We start from the raw sequence: 27841 nt of genomic DNA, 5'->3' as shown, positions 1-27841 counted from the left end.
GATTCAAAAAAAAAGAAAAAATACTCAAAATAAAATGTAAAAACTTTTGATTAATATGACCTATTTCCTTGAGCATGATGATATCGTACTCAGAGGGGTTAGTCATTGTACTCAGGGGGAAGTTATCATACTGAGGGGGTTACTCATCATACTCAGGGGGATTAGTCATCACACTCAGGGAATTACTCCTCATACTCAAGGGGGGTTAGTCATTGTACTCAGAGGGGGGGGGGAGTCATCACACTCAAGGGGTAAGGTGTATTACAGAAGAACTACAGTAATAGGTAGCAGACTCACCTCACTAGCTCTGTATGTCCATGTTTGGCTGCTAGATGCAAGGGGTACAGACCTGCCTTGTTGGAGACATCAACACTACATCCAAAGGCACATAGAGTCTGAGCTAAAGCCAACAAGCCTTCTCTTGCTACAATATGTATGGGAGCCTCCCCTATCTGAAAGGTCCAAATTAAATTATTTCAGCCAATTGATGGTGACCATCTTTCAAAGGGGAGCAGATTGTTGTTATCATAGGTAAACCATGCTGCTGCAGATAAAATAATAGTAGGGTAACAAAATTCAGCCAAAGTTTCAGAGGAATAAAATTTAAATAGAAATAATATATGCTATAATAAATGTCATAAAGTCAGGGTGTGTATGATACTAGCAAGGAAACTCATCCTCAAGGGTCGACTGGGGGAGTCCCAAGAGAGAGAACTAGCAACCTATTGGCCAGAAGGTGAATACAGTACTGTATCCACTTGGCCTGTACATCATTTTTCTTTATAAGTGAACTTTACTAAAACTTATACATCTTATACATACATATGATTTACCATAAGCATTCAACTTTGATCATAACATATAATTATTTTTATTTTTTTTATTTAAAGCCTCTCACACAATAATAATACTTTCCTCTTCAAACAAAACTTATCACTCAAGAATACTCAAGTTGGTGTACAGCCTGAAGGAACTTCCCAACCCCCACTCTCACCAGTATAAAATCAAATCTCCTGTTTTCTTATAATTCATCTTGTTCATCAACACATTCACCTGGTCTCTGCTCCTTATCACATCACAGCTTCTAATTACAGTACATATTCAAGACCAATAATTAATTTTCGTTCTTCTAATTTATGAATTGATCAAATACACTATATATGAGTTCATTTCCCCATGGCTTGGCAATTTTTTCTTATTATCCACATTTTACATTGTGCATTAATGAAAAAAAAAATTATTTGAAATAACATGAGAATTTTACATCAACTTCATTTATATTTTGCCTTATGCACAAAGCCTGGGGTGTAGAGGAGTTACAGCCACTTTTTCAAGTACCCAGACTCATCCTTTTACTCATTTAACCATTTTAAGAGTGATGGGGAGACTATGTTATGTATCATATATATATTTCATTCCTAAATGTTGTTCATGTTGCTGTACACTGAAGCGATACATCATCAAGCCACTAAATACAACATGCTAATAAGCAATTTATGGTCCCACTTATATATTGCCTGGGAAAAGGAACTTACATCATCTGTTATATCTGTGTTGGCACCAGCATGGAGGAGTATCATCGCTGCCTGTGTGTGGTGGCGAGCCAAGGCATGATGAAGAGGGGTGGTACCATGACCGTCCTGAGCGTCCACACATGCCCCAGCACCAACCAGCCCCCGAACACACTCCACGTGTCCTCGTCCACTAGCGACATGTAAGGGAGTTTGACTCTCCTAGAAAACAGAGTTAGCATTAGTTACATACTGAACTCTAGATACACCATAAATATTGTTAAAATTTAATGTCATCATAATTCATTCCAATAAAAATGATTAACAAAGACCGATATTTACCACAGAATAAATTAATTGATGTAGGTATAAAATATAATCCAGAGCAATAAGACTCACCAGTTATTGTTGAGAGGACAAAGACCATAAGGTACAGTACCCACACATGAACAGAGGCTCACCTTATCTGTAAGTTCAGTGTTAGCTGCAGCAGAACACAGGTGATGAACAATTCGTGGGAAGCCGTGCCAGACCGCAATGTGCAGCGCTGTCTCTCCGTGCTAAATAAACACCAATACACAAACATACCCTCAAAATAGTGTCAACAGACGGCACAGGAGCACGGCAGACAGTGCAACGTGAATCAGAGAATGTCAACAAAATCTATGGCTTAGCTTGGCTACAGACCTTCACATTAGGATACACTATACTCTTAACTAAGGTGACTATACAGTAATCTATAACAACTGCTATGTTGAAATGCATTAAAACTGGCAAAACTGTAACTATATAACTAACTATGGTAGTGTGCCTTTCACTGAGTGTCAAGAAGCTACGGACAGCTTATGTTGGATCTTGATATTATGCATATTAACATACTACACTTTAAATCACTAAACAAGTACATCATATGATAGCAAATGTGCATTGGCTAATAAACAAGGCACAGTATCATCTCTGACACCAGTGACTCACCTCATCCTGCAGATCCAGATTCATGTTACAGAGGCACAAGTTTTGAACGACAACTGTGTGGCCATACCGACATGCCACATGAAGACACGACTCTCCGTTCTGTAAATAAAAAATAAATAAAATAAGATACAGTACAATAAAGTAAAATAAAATTAATTAATTAAGATACAGTTAATGTATATATATAGATTCATCAGAAGGAAAATTATTAGTACATGAAGATTAAACCCCCCCAGCTTATTTCACCTGAAGACTAACCACTTTAATGATAATGTAAGGGGGGGGAGGGAGGGAAATAGGTTAGATTAGGTTAGGTTAAGCTAGTTTAGATTTGGTTCAGTTAGTGAAGGCTAAGTTTAGTTTAGCTTAGGTTAGATTAGCATTAGGGCAGTTAATCTTCAATGTCAAATAAGCTGCGGGTATCTAACCTTTTGGTGAATCCCAATATAACACAGAAAGCAAAAATTTACTCACCACCAACAAACACACACAAAAAAAAATCATTTAAAGAAACACCAACCTTATTTTGAGTGTTGATTTGTGCTCCTTGCTCGATGAGGTAAGCGATGACATGGGCGTGGCCTTGACGAGCAGCCCAGTGCAGAGGTGTGTCGCCCTGGGCATCTGTAGCGTCAAGTCCGCCACCTTTCTTCACCAGGAACTTGAGTGGCTCTAACTGCCCCAAACCGCAAGAGAGGTGGATAGCACTCTCGCCATGCTGATGGGTGGGAGAGAGAGAGTGAGAGAGAGGGAGAGAGTGAAAAAAAGCGAGAGAGAGAGAGAATGCTAAGGTTATCTGTAATACTGTAAAATGTACACTGTCAAAAAAAAAAAGTACAATATATTCAAATGCCCAATATATGTAAAATTCAATGCACACACACACACAGGTCCTCCTCCCTCTCAATAAAACCAATCACACACTCCATCAGCCTCCCCCTCTGCTCCCTACACTGTATCCTCAATATCCAATTAACCCCCAATTCTATTTACACTCAAATTCCACAGCTGCATATGCAATAGCACTGTGCATACCTTGTACTATACATATCTTTACTCAGCATACCTTGTACTGTACAATGTATACCTTGCACTATGGATACCTTGTACTATGTATACCATGTACTTTGCATATCCTGTACTATGCATACCTTGTTAGCCATGTTGACATCAATATTCTGTGCAACATTGAAGAGCTTCTCGAGGCCGGGCAGGTTACCCTCCTCGACAGCTGCCACCAGGGCGGAGAGCACAAAGCTGGCATCCTGAAAGAGAGACATCAATTATAATACTTTTATAATAACTGGGGAAAACTGTCACGAAATATCTAACTGGGTGACTGGTAGTGATGGGCTTGTTTCACACACACACACACACACACACACACACACACACACACACACACACACACACACACAAAGAGTTAGATAAATGGACAAACAAAAACTAGCCACAGTACTTTATAATTCCATACCAAAACACAAGATGTACTGTAATTTCTGTAATCTAATTTCAGTGATCAAATATAGTACATGAAAAGTGTTAATTTGTTTTAGTTTTTTTTTCTTTTTTATAATGGTGTATTTTTTTATCATCAGCTTAATGCAACACTATGAAGAGGGAGATATCAACTGAAATTTATTGATCAGATTCGTTGAAGCAGATTGAAGGTAAACTCAGATATAATTAATCAATACTGTATGTTTATAATATTAACGCCCATATTGTGACTGAGTCTCTCTCCCTGTGATAATGTTGCTGGGTTAACATATCACACATTTCACAACCAAAGTCTTGAGAGCTGTGTATGTATATTGTGAAGTGTGTATGTATAGTGTGTACTCTGTATTTATATTGTGTACTCTATGTATAGTGTGTAGCCTACTGTGTATGTATGTATAATTATGAAGCGTGTATGAATAGTGCGATACAGTCATTGTCTATAAACATGCTGAATCAGTGTAAACTTGAATGACGATTTGACTGAATAAAACTGAACAAGTGAACAGAACTCAAGGACTCAAGCTACAAAATAAGATTACGACTGTCAGTGTTACAATAAAACAAATAACAAAAATTACCCCGATATAAAAAATAAAAACACATAACTTATATCAAAAGAGCATCACGTAAAACAAAAAAACACCACCCATTAGTATTAGTACCACTGTAGACCCGTATCAAGAGGAACACACACACACACACACTGAGAGCCAGGGGTAAGGGGACTGAGAAAACAAACTGATGAAGAATCCAGTCACATGATGGGAGTAGGAGGGGCAGGCGGGTAGGAGGGCGGGCGGGTAGGAGGGCGGGCGGGCCAGCCAGACTTCCCTCCATAGTTATGTTGGGTGAGTAGAGAGACGTGTGTATCATGTGTCTGTGCGTAGTTTGCTTACCACACCACACCGTACATACATACATAAAGAATCTCGTCTTCCATGACCTAGGTTGAACTTTGGCAAGGTCGTGAGGTCACCAGACAGTAGGCGCCAGGGCAATAAAGGTCACACCCACTGGACCCGATCGATTGGGGCCCCGCCGGCTGACCTTATACTCCCGCCCCAATGGCCCTGGCTAGGAAGGTGACGGGCGGGAGGGCGGAGAGGCAGGTGGGTGGGTGGAGAGAAAGACAGACGGGCGGATGAAGGTGTAGGAAGGTGAGAAAGTAAGAATAAAAGAAAAAAGAAAAAATAGATTATAATTTCGAAGACAAGTCTCACACACACACACACACACACACACACACACACACACACACGTCCTGGGGTTTAAGAGCTCCCCCGTCAATACCTTCCGTCCTAATATGCAAATAAGTGACGTAATTTAAAGACCTCATTAATATTTTATTGTGTGTGTGTGTGCTGTGTGTGTGTGTGTGGAGAAGGCCAGGTCAGCCCACAAACTCGACTAGTCTCTCTCTCTCTCTCTCTCTCACCTCCCTCCCTCCCCTCCCCCTCCCTCCCCTCCCCTCCCCTCCCCTCCCCTCCCTCACCTTCCTTCACCCTGGTCTTCGTAACAGCGAGACTATTCAATAATAGCTGTGGTTAGGCTCTAATGTTTATATACATGTAATATTCCGGGTTGGGAGAGGTGGGGGGAGAGGGAGAGGTGGAGGAAGGGAGGAGAGGAAGTTGGTTAATAAAATTCTCTGGGAAGGGGAGGGGGGCAGAGGGGAGGGCAGAGGGGGGAGGGGGCAGAGGGGGGAGGGTCAGAGGGGGAAGGGGCAGAGGGCAAGGAAACGAGCTCGTGAGAAAATGAATTTACAATACCCAGTTTGCCGCAGCCCAACAATGAGATATTGCCTTCCTCCCCCCTCCCCCCTCCCCCCTCTCCCTCCTTCCAAGGTCATCTATTACTCTGAATAGGTCATCGTCTTTGAGGTCATTGAATGTTCACTCAGGGCATAAACTTGATCTTTTTTAATCAGGAGGTCAAGTCATCCTTTTCAAAAGAAGTCAAACATCTCCTCAACTGGAGCTATAAATGTACTCAAAGAGGTAGATCATCATTTACTCAAGAGGTCCATTCTGTACTCAATGGGCTAAGTACTCAGGGATGAAGTCAATTCGTACTCAAAGTTAAAACATCTCACTCAATGGGCTACAAATGTACTCAAGGGGTAAAGTCATCGTACTCAAGATACCAAGACATCTCACAGCAGGGGCTATACTCAAAGAGGTTGGCATCGTACTCAAGGTTGAACTCAGGGGTGTCAGGGGTTCAGTCACCACGATACTGTTGGAGTGAACCCATGAATGAACCCCTCAAGCACATGGACACACATAAAACCCCTTAACACACCTGACCTGACCTGACCTGACACACCTGACCTGACCTGACATTGATTTTTCGATTACAGACACAGCATAAACATCTTTCTCTCTCTCTCTCTCTCTCTCTCTCTCTCTCTCTCTCCTGCCATTGACTCGTTACAATATTCACGTCAATTAACCATCCAATACACCTTAATTGAACCCTTCCATAACTAACTACACCAATTAAGTGTCTCAAATGGGCCAATAAAACAGTATAACACAACTACGCCGTCAAACTCGTGGCCTTCAACTACACTCAATCTAACTACGTGACGTCACAGGCCTGGAGAATATAATTGGTTAATGGGAATATTTATATCACCAATCCTCAACCTCGGTGCTCGTCATTGGTCAATTCATATAATTACGTCATCAGATCTGAAGCCTGCGATTGGTCAATAAATATCGATACGTCATGTTAACAGGAAAACCGCCATTATAAATAAACTAGGGTTCAATGACACTGCAGGCGAAGGACTCAGGAAATTACCGTTAGTGTTCTGGCCTTCTGATTATTCAATAAAATATTACGTCATAATGTTCTGGCCTTTCTGACTGGTTGATAAAATATTACGTCATAATGTCCTGGCCTTATGACTGCTCGATAAAATATTACGTCATAATGTCTTGGCCTTCTGGATGGTCGATAAAATATTACGTCATAATGCTCTAACCTTCTGACTGGTCGATAAGAGAATCTATCTGATGAAAAATAAACACCTACCAAACGGCGTTCTTCTCGTCGCTGATTGGTCAACACGGGGAAGTGACGTAGTTCGACCCCCTCGTCCACCCAGTCATCACCAACTCCGCGACGTCACAGCCCTCGCACCAATCAACAGCCTCGGAGACTTGACTATTTTTAATAACCCACAGCGCCAATCACGAACGCTAGAATCACGCAGGGAATATTCTCCAAGCACACGAAACCCTCACGAACGACAACAAAGAAAGCAACTACCAACACTAAACTCTTTAAATGAATTCTAACGGTAAATAATCACCCCGTTAAGTACATTACCTGAAGAGATATGTTGTTCTGTAAGTCAATATGAGCTTCTACTAACTGTTATTAATACACACACACACACACACACACACACACACAAAGGTATAACTTGAAGTATTACCTTGAGGTCCTCGGCTGTGTAATCCTTGAGATGGGTGTACTGGGGCTCGAGGTGGAAGTGGTGTTGTGGTGGAGGGGCGGAGGAAGTGGTGGAGCTGGTGGAGGTGATGGTGGTGGTAGTGGTGGGCGTGGCGGCCTTAGTGACGACGGTGGGGCACTCACTACCACCACCACCACCACTACTAACACCCGCCTTCCCTCCACCTCCTCCTCCTCCCTCACTCTCACCACCACCATCAACACTAACACCACTATCACCATTAACGACGTCACCACCACCAGTACCACTACCCTCAACACCAATTACACTCGGGGTGGTGATGGTGGTGGTGGGTGAAGGGGCAGTAGCGCCAGTTTCCCCCTGAGCGGAGGGGGTGGAGGAGGAGGGCGTAGAGGAGGGGGGATCCTGGCCCTCCTTCTCTGGCCTGGCGCCGCCCTGGGGAGCCTCGGTGTTGCTGGCAGAGTACAGCAACTGAGGCCGCTGTTCACTACGGGTCGTCATTATAACAACACTTACTTCTTCAACCAAAAGTCCAAAGTTCTGCCCCAAGTAAGGACACTAATTTCTTACACGTGGTTCACACTTGGCTGTTCTGTCCTGGGCTGTTCTGTCCTGGGCTGTTCTGTCCTGGGCTGTTCTGTCCTGAGCTGTTCTGTCCTGGGCTGTTCTGTCCTGGGCTGTTCTGTCCTGGTCTGTTCTGTCCTGAGCACTGTTTCAAGATAATTCAGATCCCGTGTGTGAGTTAGGTTTTCGCTATACACACCCTTGAATCGTATCCGGTAACATTGGGTCATCAACACTATACACTGATCCGTCTTTCCAAGGAAAATTTCCTTGTTCTCTCTGTTTTTAAAGATTTATAGCATTAATGTCAATCGAGTATATAACGTGTCTTTACAGCATCGTTCAGAGTCGTTCACTATAAACACCACATTAGTTTACACACCATCAGGAGGACAGGGATCACCACAGCCCCATCGTTCATCATAGTGAAGAGTTATTGTGTAAGAGTAGGGACATAAATCATTTTTTGTAGGATATTTTTTTCCCCAATGTCGAACAAAGCTAAACACGTTGAAATTTATGAGCACCAACGAACACCAACAGACCCCAGCGAACATCAAACAAACCCCAGCGAACATCAACCTACCCCCAGAGAACACCAAACAAACCCCCAAAAACACCAAACAAACCCCAACGAACACCAACCGACCCCCAATGAACACCAACTGACACCAGCGAACACCAAACAAACCTCAACGAACACCAACCGACCCCAGCGAACACCAAACAAACCTCAACGACGCTTTAAGCAGGACTATAGTGAAAGCTGGCAGCGGGGGAACGTAGAGTGTGATGGCTCCCTGGAAGGTGAAGCAGCCGACGGGGTGATAGGGCACACTGAAGGGCCTCTGACACACACACACACGGAGAGAGAGAGATTCCGGGCAGGTATACGTAAATAGCTTTCCTTTGATCTTCACAACACATCAAGAAGAGGCGACAGAGAGAGAGAGAGGCGCACACCTCCCCCACACACACCAGCAATCAACAGTGTCTGGCGATCCTTTGCACCCCCGTCAGACGAAGGTTCGCCTCCCCGGCACTGTATATCTCCCCCCCCCCTCCCCACACCTCCCCCACACACCTCCCCCACACACCTCCCCCACACACCTCCCGATAGCAAGTCCTCTCCTTCCTCCACACTCCCTCACACTGTCCCAGCAAGTCCGCCAGTGTGGTGTGGGGTGATTGGTGGTAGAGTGGTGGTGATGATGGTGTGGTAGAGTGGTGGTGATGATGGTGGTAGAGTGTGGTGATGGTGATGGTGGTAGAGTGGTGGTGATGATGGTGGTAGAGATGGTGGTGATGGTGGTAGTTGTAGAGTGGTGTTGATGGTGGTAGTTGAGAGTGGTGGTGGTGGTGGTAGTTGTAGAGTGGGTGGTGATGGTGGTAGTTGTAGAGTGGTGGTGATGGTGGGGTTGTAGAGTGGTGGTGATGGTGGTAGTTGTAGAGTGGTGGTGATGGTGGTAGTTGTGGTGGTGTGGTGATGGTGGTAGTTGTAGAGTGGTGGTGATGGTGGTAGTTGTAGAGTGGTGGTGGTGGTGGGTGGTAGTTGTAGAGTGGTGGTAGCTGTAGTTAGAATGGTATGGGTGGTGATAATGGTAGCTGTAGAGTGGTGGTGATGGTGGTGATGATGGTGGTGGTGGTGGTGAGTGCGTCTCGCCACATCAGAATCAGCGTCCCTCTTCCTCCCCACACACACACAGTCCTAAGCAGAAACCTCTCTCGCAGACCATACATAATGCAACACCTCTCTCTCTCTCTCTCTCTCTCTCTCTCTCTCTCTCTGTGTGTGTGTGTGTGTACAAGATATATGGATTAACCCACTACAACCACTACCAACCAACAACCACTACAACCCACCAACCAACAACCACTACAACTACTACCAACCAACAACCACTACAACTACTACCAACCACTACAACCACTACCAATTAGACGTATTAGCCAATCAATACCCCAATCACATCATCAATCACACGTAAATAACCTACACACACCAAATCACAATAATAGTAATCAACACCTGAGAACGACATGGGCTAATTAAGGTTAATTAACATGGCTAATTAACATACCTTATTAAGACTTATTGTGGTAAATGGTGCTTGTCAGTCAGTCAGTCAGTCAGTCAGTAAAGTAAGTAAGTCATTCATTCAGTCTGTCAGTTAATCAGTCAGTCAGTCAGTCAATCAGTCAGTTAATCAGTCAGTCAGTCAGTCAGTCAGTCAGTCAGTCAGTCCAGTCAGTCAGTCAGTCAGTCAGTCAGTCCAGTTAAGTCCAGTCAGTCGGTCAGTCAGTCAGTCAGTCAGTCAGTCAGTCAGTCAGTCGGTTAATCAATCAGTCAGTCAGTCAGTCAGTCAGTTAATCAGTCAGTCAGTCAGTCAGTTAGTCAGTCAGTCAGTCAGTCAGTTAATCAATCAGTCAGTCAGTCAGTCAGTTAATCAATCAGTCAGTCAGTCAGTCAATCAATCAATCAATCAATCAATCAATCAGTCAGTCAGTCAGTCAGTCAGTCAGTCAGTCAGTCAGTCAGTCCAGTCAGTCAGTCACCTCGTTTAGGCACAAATTACCTACAATATGGCAATATGTAAACAAGCCCCCCTCACCCAGAAAGGACAAGGGGTAAAGAGGTAGAAAAGTGGGGGTAGGAGGGAGGTAGAGGGGATAGGAGGAGGGAAGGGAGTTAGGAGGGAGGAGGATAGGAGGGAGGATAGGAGGGTGAGGAGAAAGAGGGAGGGAGAGAGAGGGAGGAGGAGAAGGGGAGAAGGGAGGGAGAAGGGAGGAGAGAAGGACTGGTCAAGGCTCGTATTAGACTGATGTCGTTCACCGTTAGTTCTCTGTTATCAGCCAGGGAAACTAGGTCGGCGCCACCACCACCACCACCCCATACCATCCCACTACCCCCACCCCTTCCCCTCCCCTGCAGCGGCCACATTACCGCCCACCATGCAGTGCCACCACACCACCACCACTCCCACAATTCAGTTAAGGCCACTACCCCCTACCCTCCTCCTGCCCAGACACTTAGCTTCCCTTACTGATTGACAGCCTCCTCCCTCCTCCCTCCCCCTCCCTCCTCCCTCACCCCTCCCTCCCTCCACCCATCAACCCTCTTCACCTCCCCTACTCGAAATCATCTTCATTGTTATTAAGCTTTATCCTCCTCCTCCTCCTCTTCTTCCCCTCTCTCTCTTCCTTCCCTCCGTCCATCCGTCCTCCGTCCGTCTGTCCGCCCCGTCTCTCCCTCGGCTTCCTCCTGGCTCGTACTCTCCTTCCTCCTCTCGACTCTTCTTCCTGGCCTCCCTCCTCCTCACCCTCCAGCATACACAACCACAGGGACATCTCTCTCTCTCTCTCTCTCTCTCTCTCTCTCTCTCTCTCCCATCCAACACCCCACCTCCCACATTATCCTACCCATCATCCCCACACCCCTTTCCCATCATCCCCACGCCCCCTCCCCCATCATCCCCACGCCCCCCTCCCCATCATCCCGTCCCCTCCCCATCATCCCCGCCCCCTCCCCATCATCCCCACCCTCTCCCCATCATCCCACCCTCTCCCCCATCATCCCCACGCCCCTCCCCCATCATCCCCACCCTCTCCCCATCACCCCACGCCCCCTCCCCATCATCCCCACACCCTCTCCCCATCATCCCCACACCCCTCCTCCATCATCCCCACACCCCCTCCCCATCACCCCACCCTCTCCCCCATCATCCCCGCCCCCCTCCCCCATCATCCCGCCCCCTCCCCATCATCCCACCCTCTCCCCATCACCCCCCACGCCCCCCTCCCCATCATCCCACACCTCTCCCCTTCATCCCACCCCTCCTCCATCATCCCCACACCCTCCCCATCCCACACCCTCTCCCCATCATCCCCACCCCCTCCTCCATCATCCCCCACCCCTCCCCCCATCACCCCCCACCCTCTCCCCATCATCCCCACCCTCTCCCCATCATCCCCCGCCCCTCCCCATCATCCCCGCCCCCTCCCCCATCTCCCCACCCCTCCCCATCATCCCCCACCCTCTCCCCCATCATCCCCACGCCCCTCCCCATCATCCCACACCCTCCCCATCACCCCACGCCCCCTCCCCATCATCCCACACCCTCTCCCCATCATCCCCCACACCCCTCCTCCATCATCCCCACACCCCTCCCCATCACCCCCCCACACCCTCCTCCCCATCATCCCCGCCCCCTCCCCATCATCCCCACCCCCTCCCCATCATCCCCCACCCTCTCCCCATCACCCCCACCCCCTCCCCATCATCCCACACCCTCTCCCCCTTCATCCCCCCACCCCTCCTCCATCATCCCACACCCCCTCCCCATCACACCTCTCCCCATCATCCCCCACCCCTCCTCCATCATCCCCACCTCCCCATCACCCCTCTCCCCATCATCCCCACGCCCTCTCCCCATCTCCCCACCCCCTCCCATCATCCCGCCCCTCCCCATCATCCCCACCTCTCCCCATCATCCCCACCCTCTCCCCATCATCCCCGCCCCCTCCCCATCATCCCCCTCTCCCCATCACCCCCACGCCCCCTCCCCATCATCCACGCCCCCTCCCCATCACCCCGCCCTCTCCCCATCATCCCCACCCCCTCCCCATCATCCCCCACCCTCTCCCCATCATCCCCACCCCCTCCCCATCATCCCCACACCCTCTCCCATCCCCCCACGCCCCCTCCCCATCATCCCCCCCTCCCCATCACCACACCCTCTCCCCATCATCCCCTCCCCATCATCCCCCACACCCTCTCCCCATCATCCCCGCCCCCCCCCATCATCCCCACCCTCTCCCCATCACCCCCACCCTCTCCCCATCATCCCCCCCCCTCCCCATCATCCCACCCACCCATCCTCCCCACGCCCCTCCCCCATCATCCCGCCCCCTCCCCATCACCCCCACGCCCTCTCCCCATCATCCCCACCCTCTCCCCATCACCCCACCTCTCCCCATCATCCCCACGCCCCCTCCCCATCATCCCCACCCCCTCCCCATCACCCCACACCCTCTCCCCATCATCCCCCCCCTCCCCATCATCCCCACCCTCTCCCCATCACCCCCCCACGCCCCCCCTCCCCATCATCCCGCCCCCTCCCCATCACCCCGCCCTCTCCCCATCATCCCCACACCCCTCCCCATCATCCCCACGCCCTCTCCCCATCACCCCCACCCTCTCCCCCATCATCCCCACGCCCTCCCCCATCATCCCCACCCCTCCCCATAACCCTACGCCCCTCCCACCTCCAAACCCTCATCAAATTATTCCCATCGGGTTCCTGTGAGAATAACGTGACAGGTAACAGCCCTCACTGATTGACAACGTCGCCCGGGCAGGTAAAAAAAAAAAACTACCAATCGATGGGCGTTTAGGGCAGATGGCCAACACACACACACACACACACACACACACACACACACACACACGTACAGTATATCAATATCCAGCTTATCAAATGGTATGTCCTCAAAAGTATCCGAGACTCTTGAGCCATTAAGACGATACATATGTCCAAACCCTTAAAAAACACACATTTCAAAATAATCCGAGACTCTGGAACCTTTAAACCCCAGGTATCCGAGACTCTTAAGAACCCTATTCCAAGTTGATGGCGGATGAAGAGGGCGAAGGAGGAGGAGGAGGAGGAGGGGGAGGAGGAGGAGGAGGAGGAGGAGGAGGAGGAGAAGAAGAGGAGCGGACGTGACAGCTATTAGGAACCGTAAACATCTTCCCGGCCAGTCAGGTGTCTCTCTCTCTCTCTCTCTCTCTCTCTCTCTGTCTGTGTGTGTGAGAGAGAGAGAATTACCCTCAACAGAACAACTTTACGGCCACTATAAAGCCGAACACAGTTTTAGCTTCAAAAACACGTCGAGGCGCGTTGCTGTGGCGGCGAAGGGGAGGAGGTAGAGGAGGTAGAGGAAGAAGAGAGGTGGGAGGGAAGAAGAGGAGGTGGAGGAGGAGGTGAGGGAGGTGGGGAGGGAGGAAGAAGAGGGTAGAGGAGGAAGAAGAGGTGGGAGGAAGAAGAGGGAGGTGGGGAGGAAAGAGGAGGTGGGGGAAGAGGAAGGAAGAAGGAGGTAGAGGAGGGAAGGAGGTGGGGAGGAAGAGAGGAGAGGGAGGAAGAAGAGGAGGTGGGGAGGAAGAAGGAGGTGGGGAGGGGAGGAAGAGAGGAGGTGAGGAGGAAGAAGAGGAGGAAGGAGGAAGAAGAGGAGGTGAGAGGAAGAGAAGGAGGAGGAGGAGGAGGAGAAGAGGAGGAAGGAGGAAGGAGGAGGTAAAGGAGGAAGAAGAGGAGGTAGGAGGAAGAAGAGGAGGTAGAGGAGGAAGAAGAGGAGGTAGAGGAGGAAGAAGAGAAGGAGGAAGAAGAGGAGGTAGAGGAGGAAGAAAAGATGGAGAAGGAGAAGGAGGAGGAGGAGGAGGAAGAGGTGTGGCATGGGTGGTATATGTCATTCAGGTCACACCCTCACCTTCATCCCTCATCCTCCCCCTCTTATACCCTCATCTACACCCCACCACCCCCTCACCCTTCATCCCTCATCCTACCACCCCACCCTCCCCCCCTCACCTATACCCCTCATCCTACACCCCCACCACTACCCCCTCACCTTCATCCCTCATCCTACACCCCCACCCACTCCCCCCTCACCTTATACCCCTCATCCTACACCCACCCCACCCCCTCACCCTTCATCCCTCATCCTACACCCCCACCCTCCCCCCCTCTATACCCCTCATCCCACACCCCCACCACTACACCCTCACCCTTCATCCTACACCCCCACCTACCCCCCTCACCCTTCGCCCCTCACCTTTTACCCTCACCCTACACCCATCACCCCTACACCCTTCGCCCCTCACCCTAGTCCCTCACACTTAATACACCCTACATACCTCAGCCTACACACCTCTCACCCCAGCTCCTTTGTCCCTACACTCACTACACCCTCACCCGTCACCCCTAACCTACACTCACTACACCTACACCCTACACTCACTACACCCTCACCTACACCCCGGGTCACTACACCCTCATCCTTCCTCCTACACCCTCACCCCTATCCAGGTCTACACCCCTCACCCCTACCCCTCCCACACCCTCACCCCTACACCCTTCCTCACTACACCCCTCACACCCCTACACAGGTCTACACCCTCACCCTTCCTCACTACACCCTCACCCCTACACCCAGGTCACTACACCCTCACCCCTACCTCCTACACCCTCACCCTACACCCTTCACTCTACACACCTCACCCCTCACCCCTACCCCAACACCTCCTACACCCCTCACCCAGGTTACTACACCCCTCACCCTACACTCACTACACCTACACCCTACACTCACTACACCTCACCCCTACACGGTCACTACACCCTCACCACACCCTTCACTCACACCTCACCCCTACCACACACAGGTCACTACACCCTCACCCCTCACCCCTACACTCACTACACCTCACCCTTCACTCACTACCTCACACCCCTACACAGGTCACTACACCCTCACCCCTACACCCCTTCACCACTACACCACCCTTCACTCACTACACCCCTCACCCTACACCTTCTCTACACCTACACCCTTCACTCCTACACCTCACCCCTCACCCCTACACTCCTACACCCCTCACCCCCTCCCCTACACCCCTCACCCCTTCCTCACTACACCCTCACCCCTACACCCAGGTCACTACACATACACACACCAGCATACAAACTCAGGTAGAACTCATCAATAAAAAACGCACAAGCTCATCCATGTAGACATACGCCAAGTGTGTGTGTGTGTGTCTTGGATCATCTCACCCCCCCTCGCATGCCATAGGAAACACACACACACACACACACACACACACACACACACACACACACACACACACACACACACACACACACACACACACACACACACACATATATACACACACACCCCCACCACCTTCTGGTACAAGCTCTGGAAAACAACTTTGGGCGAGAATCTGGAGCAGCTGTGTAACCAGACAGTGCCGCCAAGGTCCTCCTCCCACTCTCCACCTCTCCCTCCTCTTCCTCCTCCTCTCTCCCCCTCCTCACCCCCTCTTCCTCCTCCTCCCCTCACACCTCACCCCTCCTCCCCTCTCTCCACCTCCCCTCCTCTTCCTCCTTCTCTCTCCCACACCTCACCCTCCTTTTCCTCCTCCTCCCTCCCCACCCCTCACCCCTCCTCCTCTCCCCCTCACCCTCCTCTTCCTCCTTCTCTCTCCCCCTCACCCCTCCTCTTCCTCCTCCTCTCCCCACATCTCCCCTCCTCTTCCTCCTCCTCTCTCACATCTCACCCTCTCCCTCCTCCTCCTCCTCCCTCTCCCCTTCCCTCTCACACCTCACCTCCACCAGCGACGCGCCGGGGGTGAGCAACAGGAGAAGAATAAGGAATGAGGAGGGAGTGGATGGAGGGAGGAAGGAAGGAAGGAAAAGGAAGGAGGGAGGGAGGGGGTGATGGAGGAAGGAAGGAAGGAGAGGGGTGATGGAGGGAGGAAGGTGGAAACAGGAAGGAGGGAGGAGAGGAGGGAGGGAGGGGGAGTGATGGGGAAGGGAAGGAAGGAGGAAGGTGATGGAGGAGGAGGAAGGAAGGAGGAAGGGGTGATGGAGGAGGAAGGAAGGAGGAAGGGGGGGTGATGGAGGAAGGAAGGGAAGGAGGAAGAGGGGGGTGATGGGAGGAGGAGGAAGGGAAGGCAGGAAGGAAAGGAGGGAAGGAGGGAGGGTGATGGAGAAGGAAGGAGGAGGAAGGGGGTGATGGAGGAGGAAGGTGAGCAGGGAAGGAGGGAGGAGGGAGGGAGGGGGTGATGGAGGGAGGGAAGGAAGGAAGGAGGAAGGGGGTGATGGAGGGAGGGAGGAAGGAAGGAGGAAGGGGTGATGGAGGAGGAGGAAGGAGGAGGGTGATGGAGGAGGAAGGAAGGAAGGAGGAGGGTGATGGAGGGAGGAGGAAGGCAGGAAGGAGGAGGAAGGGAGGAGAGGGGGTGATGGAGGGAGGAGGGAAGGAAGGAAGGAGGAAGGGGTGATGGAGGAGGGAAGGGAAGGAAGGAGGAAGGGGTGATGGAGGGAGGAGGGAAGCAGGAAGGAGGGAGGGAGGGAGGAGGAGGAGGGAGGGAGGAGGAGGAGGAGGAGGGTGATGGGGAAGGAAGGAGGAAGGGGTGATGGAGGGAGGGGAGGGAAGGAAGGAAGGAGGAAGGGGGTGATGGAGGGAGGGAGGAGGGGGGATCGATTAGAAGTGCCGGCGGCTCTGGCTGGAGGGAAGAGAAGGCCTGAAAGAACTAACTTAACGCAGCTCTTCATCTACACTAACACCCGCTACACCCCCCAACCCCCTACACAACACCTACACACACATCAAACACTTACCACCTTCCCTTCTTTATATACACCTCAACACCTTACAACACCTGCTACACCCACACCAAACACGTTACCACCTTCCCTAACCAACAAACCCTCCCCTCACCCTTATATACACCTGCTAACACCTACAACACCTCTACACCAAACACGTTACCACCTTCCTTCACCCTTATATACACCTGCCAACACCTTACAACACCTGCTACACCTACACCATACACGTTAACCCCCTCCCTCCCCCTCACCCTTATATACACCTGCTAACACCCTTACAACACCTGCTACACCTACACAAACACGTTACCACCTTCCCTTCACCCTTATACACCTGCCAACACCTTACAACACCTGCTACACCTACACCTCACATTAACCCCTCCCTCCCCTCACCCTTATATACACCCTAACACCACAACACCTGCTACCTACACCAAACACATTATCCCCTCCCTCCCCTCACCCTTATATACACCTGCCTAACACCTTACAACACCTGCTACACCTACACCAACACATTTACCACCTTCCCTTCACCCTTATATACACTGCTAACACCTTACAACACCTGCTACACACACCAAACACGTTACCACCTTCCCTTCACCTAATATACACCTGCCAACACCTTACAACACCTGCTACACCCACACCATTCGTTAAACCCCTCCCTCCCTTACCTTACCCATATATACACCTACAACACCTGCTACACCCACACCATACACGTTAACCCCTCCCTCCCCTTACCTTACCCATATATAACCTACTAACACCTGCTACACCCACACCATTCGTTAACCTCCCTCCCTTACCTTACCCATATATACACCTACTAACACCTGCTACACCCACACCATTCACGTTAACCTCCCTCCCCTTACCATACCCGTATATACACCTACTAACACCTGCTACACCCACACCATTCACGTTAACCCTCCCTCCCCTTACCTTACCCATATATACACCCTACTAACACCTGCTACACCCACACCATTCCACGTTAACCCCCTCCCTCCTTACCTTACCCTATATACACCTACTAACACCTGCTACACCCACACCATACACGTTAACCCCCTCCTCCCTACCTTACCCATATATACACCTACTAACACCTACACCACACCATTCACATTAACCCCTCCCCTCCCCTTACCTTACCCATATATACACCTACTAACACCTGCTACACCCACACCATTCACGTTAACCCCCTCCTCCCTTACTTACCCATATATACACCTTACAACACCTGCTACACCTACACCTCACACATTAACCCCCTCCTCCCCTCACCCTTATATACACCCGTTAACACCTTACAACACCTGCTACACCCACACCATACACGTTACCACCTTCCCTTCACCCTTATATACACCCGCTAACACCTTACAACACCTGCTACACCCACACCATACACGTTACCACCTTCCCTTCACCCTTATATACACCTGCTAACACCTGCTACACCTACACCATACACGTTAACCCCCCTCCCTACCCTCATCCCTCCACCCTCTACACCCTCCCTAACCCCGCTGGTATACCCTGGTAGGTTAAGTTAGTTTGGGTTGGGTTAGGTTAAGTTAGTTTGGGTTGGGTTAGGTTAAGTTAGTTTGGGTTGGGTTAGGTTAAGTTAGTTTGGGTTGGGTTAGTGTTTGTTTTAAGTTACGGTTGTTGGTCCTAAGGTAACCTAACTTAACCTAACCTAATCTAACCCAACCCAATTCTAACCTAACCTAAACTAACTCAATCCTAATCAAACTCAACCTACCCTAACCTAACCTAACCTAACCTAACCTAACCTAACCTAATCTACCCTAACCTAACCTAACCTAACCCACCCTAACCAAATCTACCCCCCCCTCCGGCAGGTAGTTAGGTAGAGGCTTTACCAGGTATTACAGAGCGCTTGAGGATGAACCAATACAACCCATACCAGGTCCTCCTCCGTGCTAATTGTATTACCCAAGGCGAGAGAGGCAATTATATGCAGGTACTCTCTCTCTCTCTCTCTCTCTCTCTCTCTCTCTCTCTCTCTCTCTCTCTCTCTCTCTCTCCTGTCTTTCTTCCCCTTACCTCTTCCCTCTCTCCTCTCCCCTTCTCCCTTCCCTTCCCCCTCTCTCTCCTCCTTCCTTCCCCTTCCTTCCCCTCTCTTCCCCCTTCCCTTCCCCCCCTCTCTCTCTTCCCCTTCTCCTCTCTTCCCTCTTCTCCTCTCTTCCCTTCTCCTCCTCCTTTTCATCTCTTCTCCTTTTCTCCCTTCTTTCTCGTCTCTTCCCCTCTCTCCTCTCCCCCCCTCTCTCCTCCTTCCCCCTCTCTCCTCTTCTCTCTCCCGCTCTCTAACGACAAATACAACTCCTTCTAACAACACCTGCTACACACCTAACAACACCCGCTATACACCTAACAACACCCGCTATACACCTAACAACACCTGCTAACACCGCTGCTATACACCTAACAACACCGCTATACACTAACAACACCCGCTATACACCTAACAACACCCGCTATACACTAACAACACCACTATACACCTAACACCCGCTAACTAACAACACCCTATACAACAACACGCTATACACCTAACAACACCCGCTATACACTATACGCCTAACACACCAGCTATGCACCTAACAACACCCTATAACAACCCCGCTACTAACAACACCCGCTATACACCTAACAACACCGCTATACACCTAACAACACCATACACACTAACAACACCCTGCTATACACCTAACAACACCACGCTACACCTAACACCAACAACACCACCTGCTATACACCTAACAACACCGCTACACACCTAACAACACCGCTATACACCTAACAACACCTGCTATACACCTAACAACACCGCTATACACCTAACACCCGCCATACACCAACACCTGTACACTAACAACACCTAACAACACCGCTATAACAACCTGCTACACACCTAACAACACCCTTAATACAACTAACAACACCTGCTATACACCTAACACCACTATACACCTAACAACACCCGCTATACACCTAACAACACCCGCTATACACCTAACAACACCGCTACACTAACAACACCTATACTAACACCCTATACACCCTAACAACACCCGCTATACACCTACAACACCCGCTATACTATACACCTGCTATACACCTAACAACACCGCCTAACACCTGCTACACTAACAACACCTGCTATACACCTAACAACACCTGCTATACACCTAACAACACCCGCTATGCACCTAACACCCGCTATACACTAACAACAATACACCTAACAAACCGCTACACAACAACACACCTAACACCCATACACCTGCTATACACCTAACAACACCCGCTACACCTAACAACACCTGCTATACACCTAACAACACCTTATACACCTAACAACACCCTAATCAAACATACACAAAACACTTCAATGTTTACACTCACCGCCTGCCCCCCTCTATAACCCCTTGGGACAATTAAAAGTGTGTGTGTGTGTGTGTGTGTGTGTGTGTGTGTGTGTGTGTGTGTGTGTGTAAATTAATAAACAATTAAACTAACTAATTAATGACCTATCTAATTAACCCACTACCTAAACTAAATGAAACTGGGTGATTGTTGGGAGGGAGGAGGTAAGGGGTGGATGGGGAGAGGGTGGGTGGTGGTGGGGAGGAGAGGTGTTTCGTGTGCTTAACTTGCAGCGTGATCGACAATGGTCAACACGGACAAAACAATGAGGTCAAGTGGACGGTGACACAGTACTGTATATATAGGTCATCAGGACACACACACACACACACACACACACACACACACACACACACACACACACACACACACACACACACACACATGACGTCATACAGTTACACTAAGGGGGGCAGAAGGCAGAAACAGCTACACAGGGTGGGTGGAGGCGAATACCAACACGAGGGAGAAAGCAACAAAGGGAGGGTGAAGAGGAGGGAAGGATAGTTTAGACTGGGTGAGGAGGAGGTGGAGGGAAGGAGTAAGGGAAGAGGCAACCTAGAGGAAGAGGAAGGAGGAAAGCAACAGGGTGGAGGAGAGGAGAATAGGAAGGGGAGGAAACACAGGGATTCGGGAGGAGGAGGAGGAGGAGGAGGAGGAGGAGGAGGAGGAACACACAACACACACGCACGCACGCACACACACACACTATAATAAACAACAAATGATCGTCAACTCACCCCAACACGTCATACAGGGATCGATCACCTCCCACCCCTCCCACCCCACCGTCTATATACCCACCAAAATACCCTCTCCCCCCAAGAAGAACAGACCTTACCTCCCCAACCCCTCTCCCTCAAGAAGAACAGACCTTACCCTCCCCCAACCCCTCTCCCTCTATTCTCCCCTCTACCCTCCCCTCCCTCAAAAATATCCCCACATTCCTTAAAACAAACACAGTCGTCTCATTCTCTCTATTGTGTTATGTGAGAGGTATTAGTCATGGCTGGTGTTGACAAGAAGCACCAAGGTTGATGAGGGTTTTTTGTTTTGTTACCGTCAGCGTCTCCGTCAGGTAGGGGTATAAGATGTGGTGGGTGAATGAAGCATCAAGTACTGTACAATACCAGAGCAGTGATCAGGTTGGCAGAGTCGTCACCAAGACTTGCCAGCATTGTGTTGTGGTTCCCTGGGACTGACTCACTCTCTCGTCTGTCTGTCTGTCTGTCTGTCTGTCTGTATTGATGATAGTGCTGCCGCCGATTGTATATTGTTTTACGAAGTCTCCCGCGGCCACTCGTTTTTAGTTTTATTTTTGTTTTTTAAGAGAAAGAGAGAAAAACGCGTCATGGCAGAGAGAGAGAGAGAGAGAGTGTGTGTGTGTGTGTGTGTGTGTGTGTGTGTGTGTGTGTGTGTGTAGGTAGTCTAGGGTCTGGTCGTTACTACACGTGTTCGACAGAATACCAGGAACATCAGAACCTTTCTTCCCCTCTGTGTGTGTGTGTGTGTGTGTGTGTGTGTGTGTGTGTGTGTGTGTGTGTGTGTGTGTGTGTGTGTGTGTGTGTGTGTGTGTGTGTGTGTGTGTGTGTTTTCTGTCACCATCACCACGCCCCTTCGACATCCCACAACCTAAACCTAAACAGAATCTAAAAACAAGAAGAAAAAAAATAGATCTTCCGTCACACTCCCTAGTAAAAGTTGGTGGCTGTGGTGGTGGGGTGAACAAGGCCGAATACACAGGGAGCCGACGGTATGTGGAGGCCAAGTTCTGCACGCCACACCACGCCAACACCACGCCAACGCCACACCACACCACGCCAACACCACGCCACGAACCTAGGTCTTAACGCTGCGCAATACTAACAACATTATTTATCACATCTACACATTACACTTCATCATCAAATTTTACAATCTAACTTTAATATCCTGTCTAGTCTTCCTCGTCACCTAAATTGAGTCAGTTTTTTTTTTAATTATCAAATAAATATATTAATCCACATTTCAGATTCTAGTTTATTATACCAAAGAAAAAAAATCTGATCACCTCCCTCTCTATCCCTCTACACCCAGCAGAACAACAACAGGAATTTGATGACAATGTCCCCGCTATTAGTGTCGCCTAGTGGTGAGTGGCTGGCTATTATCCACACACACACACACACACACACACACACACACACACACACACACACACACACACACACACACACAAGACACTGAAAACTGACGCCAATGACAGGAAATGATGTCACACGTTTAGAACCATCGATGTGGCACCAGGAGTGACGAATAATATAACTGTCAACGTGTCATGATGATAGTGAGATATTACACCGTTACAAGAGGTGAATTATGACATCAGTGAGGGAGATAATGACACGCCCTTGACACTTGACACAAAGCAAAACAAGACACTATGCGAAGTAAGACATTTCCAACACTGTGATAACTCGTATGACACAACTGAATGGGAGTGGAAAAAAAAAATTAACTCCTTCTGACACCCGTGACAGTGATAATTATGACACCTCGGACGTGACAGTGAACGAGGCACCACGCATTACTTGCCAGTTGTACCACTCTTCGACCTACCCCTCCCCCCATGATACAGCCCCCCATCCCCTCCCTACTACCTCCCCTGCACCTCAAGGTCAACAACAGGACACGCTCTTTAAACCAAAAACCTCCTCCACCCCCCAAAAAAAATCCTTCCCCCAGACTCCCCTCACTTGGCACTACAGGACTTTAAATAGACTGACCCACCACCATGAGTGTTAGCGGGTGATGTTTTAGTCAGCGAGTGTTGAGGGGCGTGAGGACAGGACGGGAACAGGAGGAAGAGAGAGAAAGCTAGGGACAACGCCACGCCCCTACACCAACATCACCACCCCCTCCCGTTCCTCCTCCTCTTCCACTATGAGATCAATACCACGAGGTGTACACACTTCTTAACTACCGTACTCCTCTCTACACAAAACGCAAAAGTCAACACGTCCACAAAAAGATATAACGTGTTGATCTTTAAACCATAATGCCTCGAGTGTGTGTGTGTGTAGGACTTAGGCGGAGAAAACATCGAGGCAGAGTTTTAGAGAGTTGTGGGTGGGTCGACTGCTGCACCGACGCCGCCAGTAACAGTACACGTAGAGCCACAAGATCGTCCCCCGCCGACACTGTCCTAACTCACATGTAGTCACAGTTACGGTACACACAAGCACCTTTAATCCTTACGGCAGCACCTCTACACCCAGCACCAAGCAGAGACTGAAGTGTTCCCGTGTACGCTCCGCCACTCCCCGCTACCTGCAGCCAACACCGCGTCGCCACTGCAGGTATGCGCCACACACACACACTCACGGGCTTACCTGGCTACCGTGGCCAGGTGAGGCGCCCGCCGAGTTATATCAAGTATCCAACAGCTTACATCAGGCATAGGGGGTCGGGTCGTATCCCCAGACCAGGCGTGTGTGTAGTGGCACGGGAGGCTGGGTACAGGAGGGGACGATAGTGTCACCCCACATCCCCCCGACGGCTAGTACGACAGCAGATAAGGGAGGGGGGGGGAGGGCCGCACCGTCACGCCTCGTAACACAGGTGAATCAGCAGAACGTCGTAACCCTCCGTAACGTAACATCCCCCTCCCCACCCTGGCGTTACGGGGACTCCTTCTTCTTCCCCTGTTACCCGCTAAGGCTGTGAGAGCTGCACGCCCCACTCCTAGCGACGACAGCCAGCTACTGAGGGAGAGGGGAAGTGAGCGCGGGTCCTGCACCCCCCTCCCCAGAGAGAGAGGGGGGGGGGTGAGAGCGAGGAGGAGGGAAGGAGAGGGGAGGGACAGTGAGGAGAGAGTCGGGAGGGGAGCTTCAGGGGAGTAATGATGGCCCCCCTTCCCTCCGTCCCCCAGACTCTCACAATATTCAACTCTCACCCGCTCTCACAATAACCGTCTCTCTCTCTCTCTCTCTCTCTCTCTCTCTCTCTCTCTCTCTCTCTGCACTCAACTTAACGGGTCCTCTCACATCTCTCACTCAACTTAAGGGGGCCCTCCTCTCCCATCTTTCACTCAAGGGGGCCCTCCTTTCCCACTGCCTCTCCCGGAACTCTCCCACTGCTTGCTGGCCAAAAACAAAAAGACAAATCCCAACCCACACCTGTCATTCCAGCGTCCACACCTGCTACTTGATCCCAACCCGCACCTGTCATTCCAGCGTCCACACCTGCTTGCTCTCCCTCACTGCTTTATTCTTTGTATCTTTATAAACCAGAGAGCTCCTAACCCCGAAAGGTTATAGTGTTACTTTCCTATAACAAGAGATGAATCCAAGTGAAGGAGTCTCTCTCTCTCTCTCTCTCTCTCTCTCTCTCTCTCTCTCTCTTCTATAACCTACCGAACACGACCCTCTTCCTATTCTTCTTCCTCCTCTTTCAACACAACTCCCTCAATCTCACTCATACACCCTCCAACACCACCACCAACAAACTCTCCACCAATCACACACACACACTACCACCACTACCACACACTCTACCACCATTACCACACACTTACCAACTACCACTACCCTCATCTGCCTCACCCACGCCACTACCACCAACCTACCACCACCTGCACCAACACACACCTCCACCACCCACCACTCTCCCACAGCCAGCCACCCACCCACCCACCCACCCTCCCACAGCCACCCACTATCAACGTAGCTCCTCCAACGGCCTCATCAATAATTTCTAAGTCCAACTGAGCTAAATGTCACTCCGTCTCGACCACCACCACCACTACTACCACTACCACCATTATAACCACCACTATCACCACCACTACTATCACCACCACTACTACCACTATTATCTACCACTATCACCACATTCTACACTACCGTCATCATCACCACCACAATCACCATCACCACCCACTCTTACACCCCACCACCCTACTCACACATAACACGTCAAGCTTAGGTTAGGTTACGTTAGGTTACGTTACGTTACGTTAGGTTAGGTTAGGTTAGGTTAGGTTAGGTTACGTCAGGTTAGGTTAGATTACGTTAGGTTACGTTAGGTTACGTTACGTTGCGTTTGATTAGACATATCAATCATAAAAGTCCGAACCTTCAGGAATTTTCTATCATATCAACAAAAACCACACACACACACACACACACACACACGCACACACACACACACACACACACACACACACACTACATAATGTCTAAATAACAAATACTACATAAACACACGCGTAAAGCCTCGTTATTATCCGCTGTACAAAGTCGTAGTTTAATCCACTTAAGGAAGATTATAACAAGAGTCTTATCCCTCCCTTACAGTGTATACCGTTTATGTTCCTGTGGTGTGGTGTGGTGTTGGTGTTGTGTGGTGTTGGTGTGGTGTGGTGTGGTGTGGTGTTGGTGTGGTGTTGGTGTGGTGTGGTGTGTTGTGTGGTGTTGCGTTGTGGTGTTGGTGTGGTGTGGTGTTGCGTTGTGGTGTTGGTGTAGTGTTGGTGTGGTGTGTTGCGTTGTGTGGCGCCCATTTCTAGAACCCGGGCTGTGAATCTCGAGTGGTGAGCCCCCCCCCCACTCCCAACACCACACCTGACCAATCACGTCATGTTCTTCGTATGACGAATCGGTGACGTACAAGCTGCTCTACCCATCTGACCAATCACCAACGTTCACAAACACTCAACCACTACCACCCAACCACCACCACCACTACTACTGATGCCTCTCACGGACAAATATCCATGTGGCACCGTTATATCGTCAGAGAGTCTATTTTAAACGTGGCACCACCTGGCACTATCACCAAAACAACAACACAACTACCCATCACACACCACTGAGAGTTTCCACCGCCCACCTCCCAAAAGTTCAACAGCTGTCTCAAATATCCTCCTTCTAATGAGTTTATCTTAAAGGCTTTACTCAGAATAGATCAACAATTAAGGCAACCAACTTATTGATCATTCGAAAATAAACAATACTGATTTATATATTACACACAATAATATTTATACGTTTACACACACACACACACACACACACACACACACCTTAAAGCCGACACAACACTTCTGACGGATGAATTTCACACAATATTTCCGGGTGGTGGAGGAGAGGGGGAAGGGGGCGAGAGGGAGGGAGGGAAGGTGAGGGGGGAAGGGAGGTGAGGGGGGAAGGGAGGTGAGGGAGGTATGGAAGGTGAGGCACCTAATCTGTCTCTCCTCCCTGGGTCAGACGCCACATAAACTGTTTTTGTTTTTTCTCGGGATCACTCTCCCCTCCAGCTTATTACAGCATTAGATTAAACACCCTAATACTATACCTAACCTAACCTAATCCAACATAACCTAACCTAACCTAACCTAATCCAACATAACCGAACTTAACCTAATCCAACATAACCTAACTTAACCTAATCCAACATAACCTAACTTAACCTAATCCAACATAACCTAACCTAATCTGACCTAATATAACCTAACTTAATCTAATCTAACCTTATCAAATCCAACATAACCTAAACTAACCAAATCTAATCCAACATAACCTAACCTATCCTAACAACACTAACCCTACCACCAACCAAACAACCAAATCTAATCCAACATAACCTAACCCATCCTAACCCAACATACCCTAACCTACCATAACCTAACCTAACCTAACCTACCATGACCTGACCTAACCTAACCTAACCTACCATAACCCAACCTAACCTAACATAACCTAACCTACCATAACCTAACCCATCTAACCTAACCTACCATGACCTGACCCAACCTAACCTACCATAACCTAACCTACCATGACTAACCTAACCTAACCCTTACCTAACCTACCATGACTTGACCTAACCTAACCTAACCTTACCTAACTAACCTAACCTAATACCTAACCTAACCTAACATACCTCAACCTACCATAACATAACATAACCTAACCTAACCTAACCTAACCCAACCCACCCAG

General features: G+C 49.5%; 1 protein-coding gene across 8 annotated transcripts in view; it reads right to left on the bottom strand.

Annotated features, from left to right (window-relative positions):
* The window catches only part of LOC121878682 (death-associated protein kinase 1-like), a 94216-nt gene that overhangs the window by 24546 nt on the left and 41829 nt on the right, over positions 1-27841 (bottom strand). For 4 of the 8 annotated variants that reach the window (XM_042385009.1, XM_042385010.1, XM_042385011.1 and 1 more), the window contains 6 exons: positions 3638-3751; positions 3007-3204; positions 2487-2585; positions 1973-2071; positions 1536-1733; positions 298-452 (listed from right to left, as the gene is read on the bottom strand). In XM_042385009.1, the coding sequence (XP_042240943.1) occupies positions 298-452; positions 1536-1733; positions 1973-2071; positions 2487-2585; positions 3007-3204; positions 3638-3751 (863 nt within the window). Of the gene's footprint in view, positions 1-297; positions 453-1535; positions 1734-1972; positions 2072-2486; positions 2586-3006; positions 3205-3637; positions 3752-7434; positions 8233-23444; positions 23447-24291; positions 24593-27841 lie in introns of those variants that run through there. The other 4 variants (XM_042385015.1, XM_042385016.1, XM_042385014.1 and 1 more) reach the window with 4 other exon arrangements.

This window comes from Homarus americanus, unplaced genomic scaffold, assembly GCF_018991925.1.
Source record: "Homarus americanus isolate GMGI-L3 unplaced genomic scaffold, GMGI_Hamer_2.0 scaffold23518, whole genome shotgun sequence".
Taxonomy (NCBI): Eukaryota; Metazoa; Arthropoda; class Malacostraca; order Decapoda; family Nephropidae; genus Homarus; species Homarus americanus.
Note: the sequence above shows the minus strand (reverse complement) of the source record. Positions and strands in the feature narration are given on the sequence as shown.